Here is a 14474-nt window from a genome sequence, read left to right as displayed (position 1 = left end):
TTGATACATATAGGTTAGCTGTTTCTTTTGTTGATTTAAATGAAGTCTTTCTTTGGGGAGAAATATTTCAACACCGGTAATAGTTCATGGGGTTGTTTAAAACCCGTCGGAACTAGCGACTCCAAATGAAAGCATATCTAATTGGGGCCTGTGATCGGGTTAGTTCCCCCTTTTTGGCATAGTGAAAATTTACCATGTCAACACGTTCATCTCTCAAATCAAGGATAATTTGGGCAACATAGGAGAGACCATGTCAAACACTGATCTCGTCACGATCACCATGAATGGTATGACTGATGACTATCATATTTTTATGACAAGCTTGAATGCGAGATAGAAAGCCCCCCATTTCTAAGAATTGACAGGGATCTTGATGCAAGAGGAAGAGAGGCGGATGACTCTGAAGCCCCAGAGTTCAGATCTTGCTCTAATGTTGAAGAAGAAGCCCTTCAGAGGGAAGGAAAATGCAGGACAGAAAGGTGGAAGTACACCACAGATAAAACCACCTCAAGGTATGTCCTCAAACATAAGTGATTCAGGACCCAAATGTTTTTATTGTGGTAGAGTTGGTCACATAGCTAAAAATTGCCAGAAGAAGAAGTTTGATTAAGGTCTGCATAGGCATAAGAAGCATGCAGAACAATTTGTTGATGAAGATTAGAATCAGAATCTCCAATTATTTGTATCTGATTATGTGTTCTCTACTGAGGATGATGAAGCAAAAACTTGCTCTGTGGACTTAGGAACTTCCACTCACATGACATGTAACAAACATTGGTTTGAGAATTTTAAAGAAACCAACAGTGGTGCAAATATCTACCTTGGTGATGATAGAGGGTACCAGATCAAAGGGTATGGTAATGTCCCTATCATTTTTCCAGATGAACATATTAGACATATTCAAGATGTAATGTATGTACCTGGAATAAAAAAGAATTTGACCTATGTTTCTATGATAACAGATCATAACCTTAATGCAGAGTTTTTTAAGTCTTATTGTGTTATTAAAAATCTACTTGATCGAATGAAGCCAATTACATCAGAGATTCAAGTGGGAAGATTGTATAAGCTGAATGTAAGAAGCGCACCACACCAAGCCTTGACTTTCTCAATTATGACTACAAAAGACTTATGGCATCAAAGATTCGGTCATATTAATTTCAATGACCTGTTGCTACTTTAGAAACGAGGTATGGTAAATGGTATTCCTGTTTTTAAGAATGTTCATGTTGATTGTGAAGCATGTGCTCTTGGGAATATGAATAGGGATGAGTTTCCTGTAAATGTAGATAGAAAGAAGAGAGATATACTAGAGCTTGTGCACACTGATTTGTGTGGGATGATGCAGACAAAGTCATTAGGTGGTGCCTATTATTTCCTATTATTTATTGATGATGCACGAGATTTTCTTAGTTATATTTTATCAGAAAGAAGAGTCATAATTTTGAATATTTTAAAGAGTTCAGAAGCATGATTGAAAACTAGACATGAAAATTCATGAAAATTCTCCCCTCGGATCAAGAGGGAGAATACAAGAAGGGTGGTTTCATCAAATATTGCAAGGACAATGGGATAGTTCAGCAGTTCACAGCACCCCACACTCCTTAATTGAATGGGATTGTAGAGAGGAAGAGCATAACCCTTGTGGAGTGTGCTCAAAGCATGTTAAATGGTAAGGACATGTCTAATGGTTTTTGGGCAGAAGCAATAAACATTGCAGTATATTTGAAGAATAGGAGTCCAACGAAAAAACTTGATTTTAAAACTCCATTCGAAGCTTTATTAGGTTGTAAGCCTACAATTAACATTTAAGAGGTTTTGGCTCCAAATCTTTTGCTCATGTTCCAAAAGAGGATAGGAAGAAACTCGATTCAAAGGCTGGTAAATGCATTTTTTGTTGGGTACTGTACCAAGTTTAAAGCTTATAAATTGTTTAATCCCTCTACTCATAAAGTGTTTGCAAGTAGAGATGTAGTATTCCATGAGCAGGTTGATGATGGAAACCGTGATATAGGCAATGAATATTGGCACATGCCTTTGCTAGTGGAAGATGGAAGTGATGAAATGGACAACCATGAGCAACAACAACAATAGCAACAACAACAGAAGAAAAAGGAAGATGTTGATAGAGCAGATGAAAGTAGCAAGCCGAGTCCACCAAGGGATGATCATAATAGATTTGAAGCCAATCTACCACTCGAGAGATCAGGTAGGAAAATTTAGTTCCCAGAAAGATATAGGGATCATGCTCTTATAACTAGTATGTTAAATGTTGCTGAACCCTTTAATTATAAAGAAGCAAGTCAATATAGTGAATGGAGGGCAGCCATGGAAGAGGAATATGAGTCAATACTGAAAAACAAAACCTGGGATCTAGTTGAACTACCTAAAGGCAAACAACCCATAGGTTGCAAATGGTTATACAAGCCTAAATTTAAAGCAGATGGGAGCATAGAAAAATATAAAGCTAGGCTGGTTCCAAAGGGGTACTTGTAGAAAGAAGGCATAGACTATGAGAAAACCTTCGCCCCTGTAGCTAAATTAATCACAATTAGAATGTTAATTTATTTAGCTACCAAACATCATTGGATGATACACCAGCTAGATGCCAAATATGCATTCTTAAATGGGGAATTAAAAGAATAAGTGTATTTAATGCAACCTGAAGGGTTTGTTAAACGGGGGGGGGGGGGACATTTAGTTTGTAGATTGAAGAAATCATTGTATGGAGTAAAACACGCACCGAGGTCGTGGTATGATAAAATTGATTCATTTTTCTTGCAACATAGTTATAAAAGAAGCAAGAATGACCCTAATTTGTATATCGTGTTTGATGAAAAGGGGCAAATTATTTTGATTTCTTTATATGTAGATGATCTTATAATTACAGGAAATGCTTATGAACTCATTAAAGAAATCAAAGAGAAGATGTCACAGGTTTTTGAGATGAAAGACCTTGAAGAGTTACACTATTGTTTGGGTCTTGAAGTCTAGAGGGATTTTGTCCAAACTCTTCTATCTCCGGGAAAGTATGTCAAGAGTTTATTGAAAAAGTTTAGAATGGATCAGTGCAAAGTAGCATCTATGCCTTGACAATGGAATACCAAGCTTTAGAATAATGATGGTTCTAAGGAGGTCGATGCAACATTGCTTAGACAACTGGTTGGGAGCCTAATTTACTTGACTACAACTAGACCAGATTTGGCTTTTGTAGTTAGTGTATTGAGCCAATTCATGTCAAAACCTCTTAAGAATCATTGGGTTGTAGCGAAAGGTGTTTTAAGCTTTCTTCAAGGAACCTTAGACTTTGGTATTAAATATACTGATTTGTTTGATGTTAGATTGAAAGGTTTCTTAGATTCAGATTGGTCCGGAAATCTAGATGATCGACGATCCATAACAGGCTATGCACTCAACATTGGGTCCGGGGTCATTGCATGGAGCAGCAAGAAGCAGAACATTGTATCCTTCTCTTCTCAGCAGACGCAGATTATCAAGCAATATGCGTAGCAACATGTGAGGTCGTTTGGTTGAGGAGACTTCTCCAGGATGCCGAAGAAGAACAAATAGATGCAACTGTTATCAGATGTGATAGCCAGAGCTCAATCAAACTTGTAAATAATCCAGTGTTTCATAAATCCATATTGAATATTGTAATACTTGTGACAATGCTGCAAATATTTTTACTAAGCCTCTTGGAAGAATTAGATTTGAGTTATTTAGAAAGATGTTAGGAGTGCTAGTAAATCCTTTCTCTATTAAATAGAAGTGTTAAAGTTAATGGAGAAATGTATTCTTGGAGTGAGTCACTTCATTAGTTATGTGTGAGATTCAGATTTGTTCATATTTTCTAAGTCTGGAACCCAACTAATAAACTTACCCACTCCAAAAATACATTTCTCCATTAACTTTAACACTTTAGCAACCTACATTCATCTCAACTTTTATGAAGATTATGAAATGTCCAAAAGAATCAAAGATGTAAAACTCTTTTTCTAATAACTTTTTAAAGAAAATCCCTGCATATATTTGATACGTTCCCATTTCTAGGCTAGAGAACGCTTCTCGAATATCAGGTTGGAGAACGCTTCTCGAATATCAACTCAATGAAACCGTCGTGTAAGGAAATCACCTCCATATATTTGATACATTCCAAACTTGGTGTCCATTCTAGGTTAGAGAACGCTTCTAGAATATCAACTCATGAAACCATCGTGTAATAGAGGTATCAGCAACTCTCGAGAATAGTTACACTACGTCTTTTAAAATTAACCCTTTAATGGGAGAAAAGGGACAAATATTATTTATTAAAATAATTTAATTACATTTAAAAACACTCAAAAGATAAACCATTCGAATATAAATTTCATTTCTACATTTAAAAGGACTTACAATTAACCCTCTCGTTAAATAAATAATGGGTAATTTATAAATGCACAAATATATTTTTTCTTCGTAATATAAGTTGGCCTAAAGACTATGATTTATTTTATGGATGAAAATTCTGTTTTAAAATATTTGTTTATTTAAAATAGGATATAGATGAGTAATTTTGATCAAAATTGATAAAAGAAATTATTTGACATTTTTAAAAGTGAATTTGAATATAGTTAATCTTTATTATTTATTATGAGTAGATTTGGTTTATATTATTTTAAAAAAGGAAAAATGCTAGATTCTCAATGTCTTTATGTTACAATTTTCTATTATGTTTTTTCAATTTTTAAATGTATAAATAAATTGAGCGACTAAGGTACTCTGATTGTATAGACTTAATAAATCAAATATGTAATTCCAATAAATTATTTTTAGAATTTAAGTAGAACTGCTCTCCAAAAAATTTATCAAAAGTTAGCATACTACGCTATAATGAATTATTTAGTTTATTTTATAATTGTAACAAATATTTTTAAATTGTTATTTAATGTGGGGTTTTGTATGAAATTTTAAGATACAATATTTTTTATCTTTAATATTTTTGGTGTCACAAAAATGACAAAATCTTTCAATGCATGGTGTGAATTGTCAAACTCCCTATTTTTTTTTTTCCCGTAGAAAAAGTCGTAATTTCTATTAGATCATAAGAAATTACATTCTGTAGATGTCTAAGCATATGCATAGTGAGGCTGGCTGCCTCTCGGATAACGTGCATATAGAAGAAGAAAAAGGAAAAGAGAGAAGAAAGGAGAAAAAGGCAGAAAAACAATTGAGTAAATCACACTTCAAGTTTTTCTCCCCTTTTTCTTTTCGACCTTGCGCCACTCTCCTTGAGTGGGCTCGATCGAAGCTATGACTAACTGTGTTTCTACTTTCTGTGAGGCTGTTTCCTTGTCTGAGTCTGAAGTATCTGAGTGGTGATGCCGTTTGGTTCCTCCCATACTCATATCCTCGCTTGCCTTCTCTGCCTGATTTGAGTGGAGCTGTGTAGCCTTGTTATCTGATGTAGTTTCCTTCTGAGTCTCCATTCCTTGGGATACCTCAACATTCTCTGCGGGAATCTCTTCCTCTTCTGCTTCTGATTCTTCGTCCTCTGAGTTAGGTGGGGGGAATTGCCATCCTTTCCTCTGCTTCCCTTTCTGCTTCTTTTTACTGTTTGTTTTCTTGGCTTCTGGACATGTGCTTTGCAAGTGTCCTGTCATCCTGCAGAGCCTACATCTGAAAGCAGTATTTTCATAGTCTAGTGCTTGCAGCCAGTTTTGTTGTTTGTAAATCAGCCTTATGTTGTCCGGCAACCCTTTACTTAGATCTACTTCCACACAAATACGTGCAAAAGTGTAGACCCTTTCATCAATCCTTTCCAGATCTGTTTTGATATATTTCCCTATGCTATTCCCAATTCCTTCCAAAACTCGTTCACTCCAAAAGTGAAGGGGAAGGTTATATAGGCGTACCCAGACCGGCACTTTGGATACAGTCATTTTGTTTGGATCGAAATCTGGAAACCATGGTGTCATAAACAGCCCCGATGTTCCCCAAAACCAAGGCCCAGCACTGATGACTGTGTCTCTGACTTCCTTGGATGCGAATCTAACTATAAAAAATCCCTTGGAGCATAAATGTATGTCACATTCCATGGTCCAAGTGGTGAAAATCCAGTGAAATAGATCCATTGGTTTTGGCCAAAAACTGTTAAAGCGGCAGATTAGGGCCTGCGTTTCATAGGATTTAACGAAGTCATCAAGCCCTGTAGAATCAAAGTTGAGGGCTGGAGTTTGCCCTAGCTGATCTACTATGTATGGCCTAGGTGTATATCTGCTTTGATCTGGGGAGGACCCTGAATCTCTGTTGCCCTGTAAAATGTTTTTGTAGGAGGAGCCTCCCTTGGGTTGTTGCTGAGGTGCAGTCTTTTTCCCCTTGTCTCCTCCTGAGGAGCTTGGCTGTCCCTGAGGCAGAGCCCCTCCTCTCAGCCTAAGGTTTAAAACGATGGAAGTTCCTGGACTAATCTCATAGCTTTTCAGAGTTCTACTATCCTGGAGAGACCGCCTGCCACTGACCAAATGTTGGATCTGAACAGGGTATCCCGTCACTGCCCAAATTTGCTGTTTCAGCTGCATGATGGTGCTTTCTGCATGTACCCACACTAAACAGGATTTCCCTTCAGGGGTTTTAATAAAAATCTGAAAGTGAAAAGTTGTTACCTGTAGCCTGGGTTTTGACTGAGTTCCTGATCCGCCGTGGCTGATTTTCATGTGCTCTGGTTGTAATCGATCTTCCAGATCTGACCTCGTATTGGGTCGATCTTTCATTTGCATGTCTAGTTCTCCAAACCCTCTTCTCGATCTATACTCATTGTCACCGGTCTGCTGCCTGGATTCTTGTTGTTCTCGAATAGTGGCCAGATCGGTTAGATCCAGGCCGGATCTGCCTTGTTTGTGCCATTTCTTTGAGAGAGGGAGCAGATCTGCAACATGCAGTCCCCCTTCTTTGATTTCAACGACCATGGAGAGGAGAAAATAGAGATGCCCCAATTCTAACTCCTCGTCCTCTGTCAGCGCCGAGATCCGGCGGCCTGCCTGCAAAACATTGGAATCACAAACAAAAAATCGCGGGTTGTCGATCATCACCTGTGCGACTTTCATCAACCTGTCGAAGTCCTGTACGCTGTCATGCAATACCATTGCTTTCGTTGCGCTGATGGGAGCTTTAGCGTTTTCATTGCGGGGACGCTTGGCCACAGAGGCAAGAGCCGCAGAGCGGCCGTCCCTCTCAGCTGCGTATCTCTCAGCATGATCAACATTTGTTTTGACGTCATCTATGCAGGCAAACTGCAGAGCCGACACCGCAACCTTTCTCTCGCCTCCAACAACTGCCATTGCTCGTTCCTTCAAACTCCCTATTTTATTATGAAACAATGTTTCATTTTTCCAATGTTGATTTTATTTTTTTGAGTGGTGTTAGATACATTTTTATCTTCTAAATTAGGGTGGACCAAGTCCTTATAATATCTTAATTTTATTTGATTGTCTAATTCTTTACTACACCACCATTTATCCGGAAATTTAGATGTAATAATATTTTAATATTGTCATCATTATATCTAGTGAAATTTTTCTTTTTTCCAATGATTTAGCAAGATTTGACATCTTTATGATAAATCATAGTAGAACTATTGTCTCCCTTGTTTTTTATTCTATTCTTGCACATTAGGTACATAATCATATCAATGCTTTCAATTGGGGAAAGATTCACGTATATGAGGAAGATATGATAGGATGTACTGTATTTAATTTTGAGATTATAAGTTATAAAATTATTTTGGATTTCTTTATCTTTCTCCATGGCTCTAAAGATGCTACAACCCAAAATTCACAACCATATAAGATAATAGGAGTGACCAGATTTTCAAATAGGAGTTTGTATGTTGCATTTATATCAATATTTGCAATTTATAATATGTCGAGGAATGGTAAAAATTTACATGTAGGTTAAAATTAATATAGAGCTATGGGAGAGATGTTGTAGTGTCTGTAAAAATTAATAAATAATTAAAATTCAATTTGTTACATTATAATTTTGTTTTTATTAATAAAATTACAAATCATTTTTTGCATAAAAGCTGAGCATAATATACATATTAGATTAGAGTATATACCTAATAAGTAGCAACAATAAGTTAGATCTATTTTACCTGTTAAAACAAAACAATTCTTTTGTAACCATATTTAACTTCAATTAATAAGTACATAAAAACATTAATATTTACAATAAAATTACAATATAACAATATGTTTAACCATGGATATCACATCCATTTATCTACACCTCTATCACATTAAAATGTATAAGCTATAAATAGTAGCTAAAAATTAAATCCATTTTACCATATAATTTAAAATAATAATATTAAAAATAACCATATTTAAATTTCATTAATAAGCACAAAAAATTTTATACTTAAAATATACCAATATTTTTAACCATTGATATTCACCCCCACTTTACCATGGATATTATTAACCATACCATATCATGGGCCAATAAGATGGCTCATCAATACCACATTCCCAAAACTCATCTCTTATTTCACAATCAAAATAATACTTACAATATGACATGTTTTTAACCATGGATACTCACCCCACTTACTATGGACATTATTAACCATACCATACCATGGGCCAATACTATAGATTATCAATACCACCTGCCAAAAAGCCACCTCTCATTTTATAATCAAAATATTTTATAATATATATTTTTAAAATTTAATTTTTTACATTTTTGGGTGGAGAGATACTCTCAATCCCAGTATGGAAAAGATGTTATAATGTACTTAGTAAAAAAAAAAAAAAAAAAAAATTAAACTAAAAAAAAATTAATAACTAAACCAGCCTAGATCCATCTTAACTATGGATCTATCAAGCTCTGAGAGGAATCAAATCTCTAGAAGTGCAAACCTTTTTTCAAGTTTTGCACTTAGAAAAGAGGTTTACACTTCCATAAATTTGATCCCTAGGCACTTGGTTGATCCCCAGTTAAAGATGGATATAAACTAGATTATAGTTGTTTTTAAAACAATAACAAAAATTTCACGCTTCACTTATCATTTTCTCAATATTATAGTTTTAATTAAATTTATAATGAAAATTTGGTTCCAAAATATTTATATAAAATTACTTTCTCTATATTATCATCCAAACATTGTAAATAATAATTTTAAATTCAATTATTACAACTTTCATTTTATTAATGGTAAAACTCATACTTCTAAAACAAAAATCTTAAAAAGTTTTAGTTACTTATAGACATTATGGAGACTCTATCCTTAAGGAATAATATTACTAACCTAAAAGAGAAAAGTAATGATTGTACCCACTTCCACTCCAATCAGGCTATCAGAGAGCATGCTAATAAAACTTGTTCATAAATACTGGTCGTGGCTGTTCCAGGATGTTCTGATATTTTTACCTAGAGTTGTTTGATATCAGTAGAGCGCATAGATATCTATGACATCAAACGTTCTAGGATTTTTCGATAACAAGAGCATATTAGTAACTGGATCGACCAGTTTCTTTGGAAAAAGTATTTCAGACATTAACTTTATTCTTACATATATTTGGTTTTCACGATGTTAAGGAAGCTAATTGCAGTTTGATTAGTTGGTACAGTTTTCGTGTGGAAAATCATGTGTACACGGATAAGACATTTTTTGTTTTGTTAATGGTGAGAGATTTCAAATTCAATGATTATTGACCTTGTTCGCTAAGGAAATAGTTTCTTGCACTCTGAATGGCGCTGAGTTGTTCAAGACTTTAAGGGCAACATGGGAACAACTTTGAAAACTTTGTGTTTCATACAGTTGTCCATGTTGTGGAATTGGTTGCAGCAAGTCATAATTATGGAATTGACAAAGAGAGGAAGAGATAGTATTTTTGGGAGATTCTAGATGCTATTTTGCAATTAAAAAAATGTAATTAAATATTATAATATGTTATAAAATGTTTAGTTAAAAGTTAATTAGTTCAGTTAAATGGTTAATAAATAATGTTGATAAGTTTAAGATATTGATTTTAATAAGAAATATTATTGTGATAATGTGGTTGGCAAGAAGGTATATTTTAGAATTGGAAGTCAAATATCTACTTAATTTTTCTATTTTTAAATAAATAAATATAATTGGCCATTAATAAAATGCAACTTAATAAATTTAATCACAACTTTTCATTAAAAAAATGCAACTTAATAAATCTAATCATAACTTTTCATTGAACAAACGAAAATTATTCTTCTATATTGAATCTTCAACATAGATGTAATGTTTGTAATATGAAAAGTTTTAAATTCTCTTTGGCATATAGCCAAGCTTATATACCTAATCATTTGAAGACATGTAGTTAAATATTATAAACTAATTAGTGAGTGTTAAATACTAATATTTTTGAAAATATTACTTATTAGATACTAATATTTTTAAAAATATTAGTTAGAATAAAACTATTTTGATAAATGAAAATGATGTACCTTTTATATTTCATATCTATATATTTTTATTTTCTTTTAATTTTTTCATATTTAGTGAAAATAACTAATTAACGCACTACACAAAACCACATAATATTTTACTGTGACTCTAATTTTGGCTTTAAACAAAGTAGTTTTTCCCAGTATGCCTAGCATTTGGTGTAATCATTATAAAGAAAACCTACCTGTAAAGTGTTGTTCTAATTAACTTTGTCACTTTAACTTTGTCAGCTTGAGTGGGCCTAATGGTTAAAAGCGTGTGTTTCTTCGTAAAAAGTCACAGGTTCAAAACCAGAGAGGTAGAATATGTATGCCTTCAAATAATAGATCTCATACACCAATTTAGTGTCTAACTTAATTCTGACCTTAAAAATAGATAATATTCTTATTATTATTTATCATCATTTATACCTATACCAATTTTCACTATACTTCTCTCCCATATAAACCTTCGTATACCATACAAATTTAACGAGCTTTTTCTTTACAAAATTTATTACCTATCGACTCAAAATGCAATATACTCTTTCATCAACGGGCATTATAAAAACTTAAACAGGATATCCTTTTACTCAATAAACTTCGGTGCGTGTCTTGAGTGAAAGTCGGAACTCGGGTTCCCTCTTTAGCGCAAAACGCGTTCTAACCAAATATAAAAGGCGGCCCTTCATTTGTGATACCCTGAGAAGACTTCAAACGTAATAAAACCGCCATATTCTGACAAAACTTCAAACGTAATAAAACCGCTTCTACTTTCCGCCTCCCACTATCTTTAAAAAAACCCGTTGTTTTAATAAACTAAATATAAAACATGGCCCTTCATTTGAGATATTTTGGCACAACTTCAAAGATGATGAAAGCGTTTCTGCTTTCCGCCCCCACTACCTAAAAAGAAAACATTGTTTCAATCCCAAGGTCTGGTGGAACCACTGTGTGGTTTTGTCCCAGGGAACACAATTATTTTCTCTCCGATAAAGTGTACCATACGATGGCTGAGCACTAATTCTCCTGTGACACGACATTAGGTTGAGGTGTGGAGTGTTGAATACAGTATTAAATAATGATGCACACCTTAAATTTTAAATTTGACCGTACACACCCCATTATATAGAACATTTTACCGAACTTCCTAGTTAGCTATCATATTAAGTTGTGAGAAATGTTAATCCCATTCCTTTGAAATATTCACGGAATGTGACACTTCACGAAGGTCTCTGCAAATTCCACCGCACATTGATATGATCCCACTTTTTCCCACGACTGTACTAGAGAAGCCATCGAAGTCTAGATATGATCCCATTTTTTCCCACAATTGTACTAGAGAAGGCATGGAAGTCTACCTTATCGAGCCCGCAGCTTCTGATCACTAAATGGGATTTCTTATTTCAAACTGAATTGATTTCATTTTTGGTTTGAGTCATTTTAATTTTGATGGCAGATTGTTTAAATATTTTAAAATGTGACTTATGTCAACGAAGTCAACAAATTAAATTATTTCACTATATTTTTTTTATTTTGATTGCAGATTGTTTAAATATTTTAAAATGTGATTTAGGTCAACAAACCAACCAAAATAAAGTAAACCAATAAAATTGTTCCCATTATATTGTGAAATATTCACAATCTGGAATTTAGATAGTTTAACTTGACAGTTTTGATGGAAAAACCATCAAAAATTTAAATTTTGTTTTTATAGTAGAAATAAATTTAATATCATCAAAAACTTCCAAATCATAACAACTATACCTAAAATTTCCAAAAGAAAAATACCAAAATCTCACCCCAAAATCCATTATTTTTAGACTACGCGATCGTTCCCTTCCGCCTATAATTATAGTTGGTAATTGCGAACTGAAATCCATTTCATTTCTGCCCTAATTCTAGCCTGCTTCGCTCTTTGTTGTTTGCTTGATTGCCTCTAGGAAAGCCACGATAATGGCATGGGCGTTTCTTGTCAATTCGTTCGTATGCTTCCCTTGCTTGTTCCTCGTCACTTCCATTCCATTCGTTGAATCGAATGAAATAACGCGCCCACCATTGTTCCCGGCTCTCCTTGTCTTCGGGGATTCAACAGTGGACGCAGGGAACAACAACTATCTGGTAACATTAGCTAAAAGCAACTTTCCTCCTTACGGAAGGGATTTCATCGATCATAAGCCCACCGGAAGGTTTTCCAACGGAAGACTAGCACCAGATTTTATTGGTAAGCTCATGAATACCCAATACATAAATATTTCTAAGAATGGCTATTTTTCACAGTACTTATATTTTTGGTGGTACATGTACAGCTGCAGCACTAGGACTGAAAGAGGCATTGCCGGCATATTTAGATCCTACCCTAACTTCGGAAGACATTATAACGGGGGTAAGCTTTGCTTCAGGAGGATCCGGTTATGACAATCTCACGGCCAAATTCAATGTATGTACTAATTATCGCACTCGTGATCTTTTTCACTAACTTGAATTGCAATAAGTTGAACATCAGCCCGGGTATTTGATCCTGGACAATAATTCACCAATATTTTGCAGTCTGTATTGCCTCTATGGAAGCAAGTGCAGCACTTCAAGAATTACCGGAGGACATTGGCAGATGTGGTTGGAGAAAAAAATGCAACAGACATTATAAAGAACGCTCTGTTCATGTGTAGCATAGGAACTAACGACTTTGAAATCAGCTACTATACTCTACAAATTCGAAGGGCACAAATGAATATCGAGCAATATCAGAGATTTTTACTTAAAGAAGCCGGCAATTTCATTCAGGTCCAGGGCCCAGGCGATTATTTATCCACCGTTTTTTGTGTTTTCCCATTCAAATCGACTAAACTAGAATCAATTTCTTATGAATTTAAATAGTTTAGTTAATACTCGTAGCATAAAGTGACAGGAGATATGCATGGAGGGCAGAGTTAAGAGATCTTATTATAGTTACTAATTTTTGATGGTCATACTCATTGCATACTGTGACAGGAGATATACAGAGAGGGTGCCCGCAAACTATTTTTCGTTGGAATCTCTCCTATGGGTTGCCTCCCCGTAGTGAGAACTTTATATCTAAAGCAATTCATAAACAGAAGAACCGGGAAAACTGCATGCTTCGAAGAACAGAACCAGGTGGCCCTTAGTTTCAATGAAAAACTAAAATCAGTTTTGGCCAGCTTGATGCACTCTCTTCTTGATCTCAAGATTGTTTACGGGGATACCTACGATTTGTTGTCTGATATCGTACACAATCCTGGAAAATTCGGTATCTTCATTCAGAGTTTGGCCCTTTTTCTTTTGTTAGTGAAAATCACAGTAGGCGATATTTTGTCCACTGCATATTCATAATATAAATTGCATTGGCTTGGTGACAGGCTTCGAGACATCGCGAATAGCATGCTGCGGAACGGGATCGATAGGGTTAGGTCAGTGCAATGAGGTTGCTCCCTTCATTTGTTCTGATGCCTCAAAATATGTATTCTGGGATGCCGTTCATCCAACGCAAAAGGTTTATGAGATCATGGCTAAACGGGCAATGGATCGAGATATCCCACGCCTATTTTAATAGGCCGCGAAATGTCAAATAATTCAAGGATCGCATTGGATCTGGATTCCCTTATTTGATTGTTGTATATTTTAAACAAATCATAGCTGAAATTGTGTTATTGTATTTTTTGTCCGCATTGTTAGTGTGTTATTACAATATATATATTTATATCTGGATTCAGTATATATACACACTGCATTTGATATGGATTCCCTTATATGATTGTTGTATATTTTAAACAAATCATATGATAGTGGGTTTTTGGACCGCATCCGTGGTGTTTGATTACAACGATAATGATATATATATACACATTTGAATGAACTTAAACCAGTACAACTACATTTATCAATGTGATTGATAAATTTTTATAGGTTTATATGAAACATATATACAATCACATTTTCCAATGTGATTGATACACATGGATGAGCTTATATCAACAACATTAATAATTATTATGGTTTTTTTTTTAACACCAATT

General features: G+C 34.6%; 1 protein-coding gene across 1 annotated transcript; it reads left to right on the top strand.

Annotated features, from left to right (window-relative positions):
- The first annotated feature begins 12269 nt into the window (after window positions 1-12269).
- Window positions 12270-14134, top strand: LOC149203878 (GDSL esterase/lipase At4g26790-like). The gene is made up of 5 exons (XM_089400262.1): window positions 12270-12664; window positions 12750-12880; window positions 12991-13224; window positions 13432-13708; window positions 13818-14134. Exons 1-5 carry the CDS (start codon window positions 12397-12399, stop codon window positions 14006-14008), a joined length of 1101 nt encoding a protein of 366 aa, XP_089256388.1. The 5' UTR covers window positions 12270-12396; the 3' UTR covers window positions 14009-14134.
- The last annotated feature ends 340 nt before the right edge of the window (window positions 14135-14474 follow it).

The sequence above is a fragment of the Pinus tabuliformis genome, chromosome 2_1 (genome assembly GCF_031772625.1).
Source record: "Pinus tabuliformis cultivar Carrire ecotype Pingquan chromosome 2_1, CPIR1, whole genome shotgun sequence".
NCBI lineage: Eukaryota > Viridiplantae > Streptophyta > Pinopsida > Pinales > Pinaceae > Pinus > Pinus tabuliformis.
The sequence above is the reverse complement of the archived record's forward strand: the minus strand, read 5'-3'. Positions and strand labels throughout refer to the sequence as shown.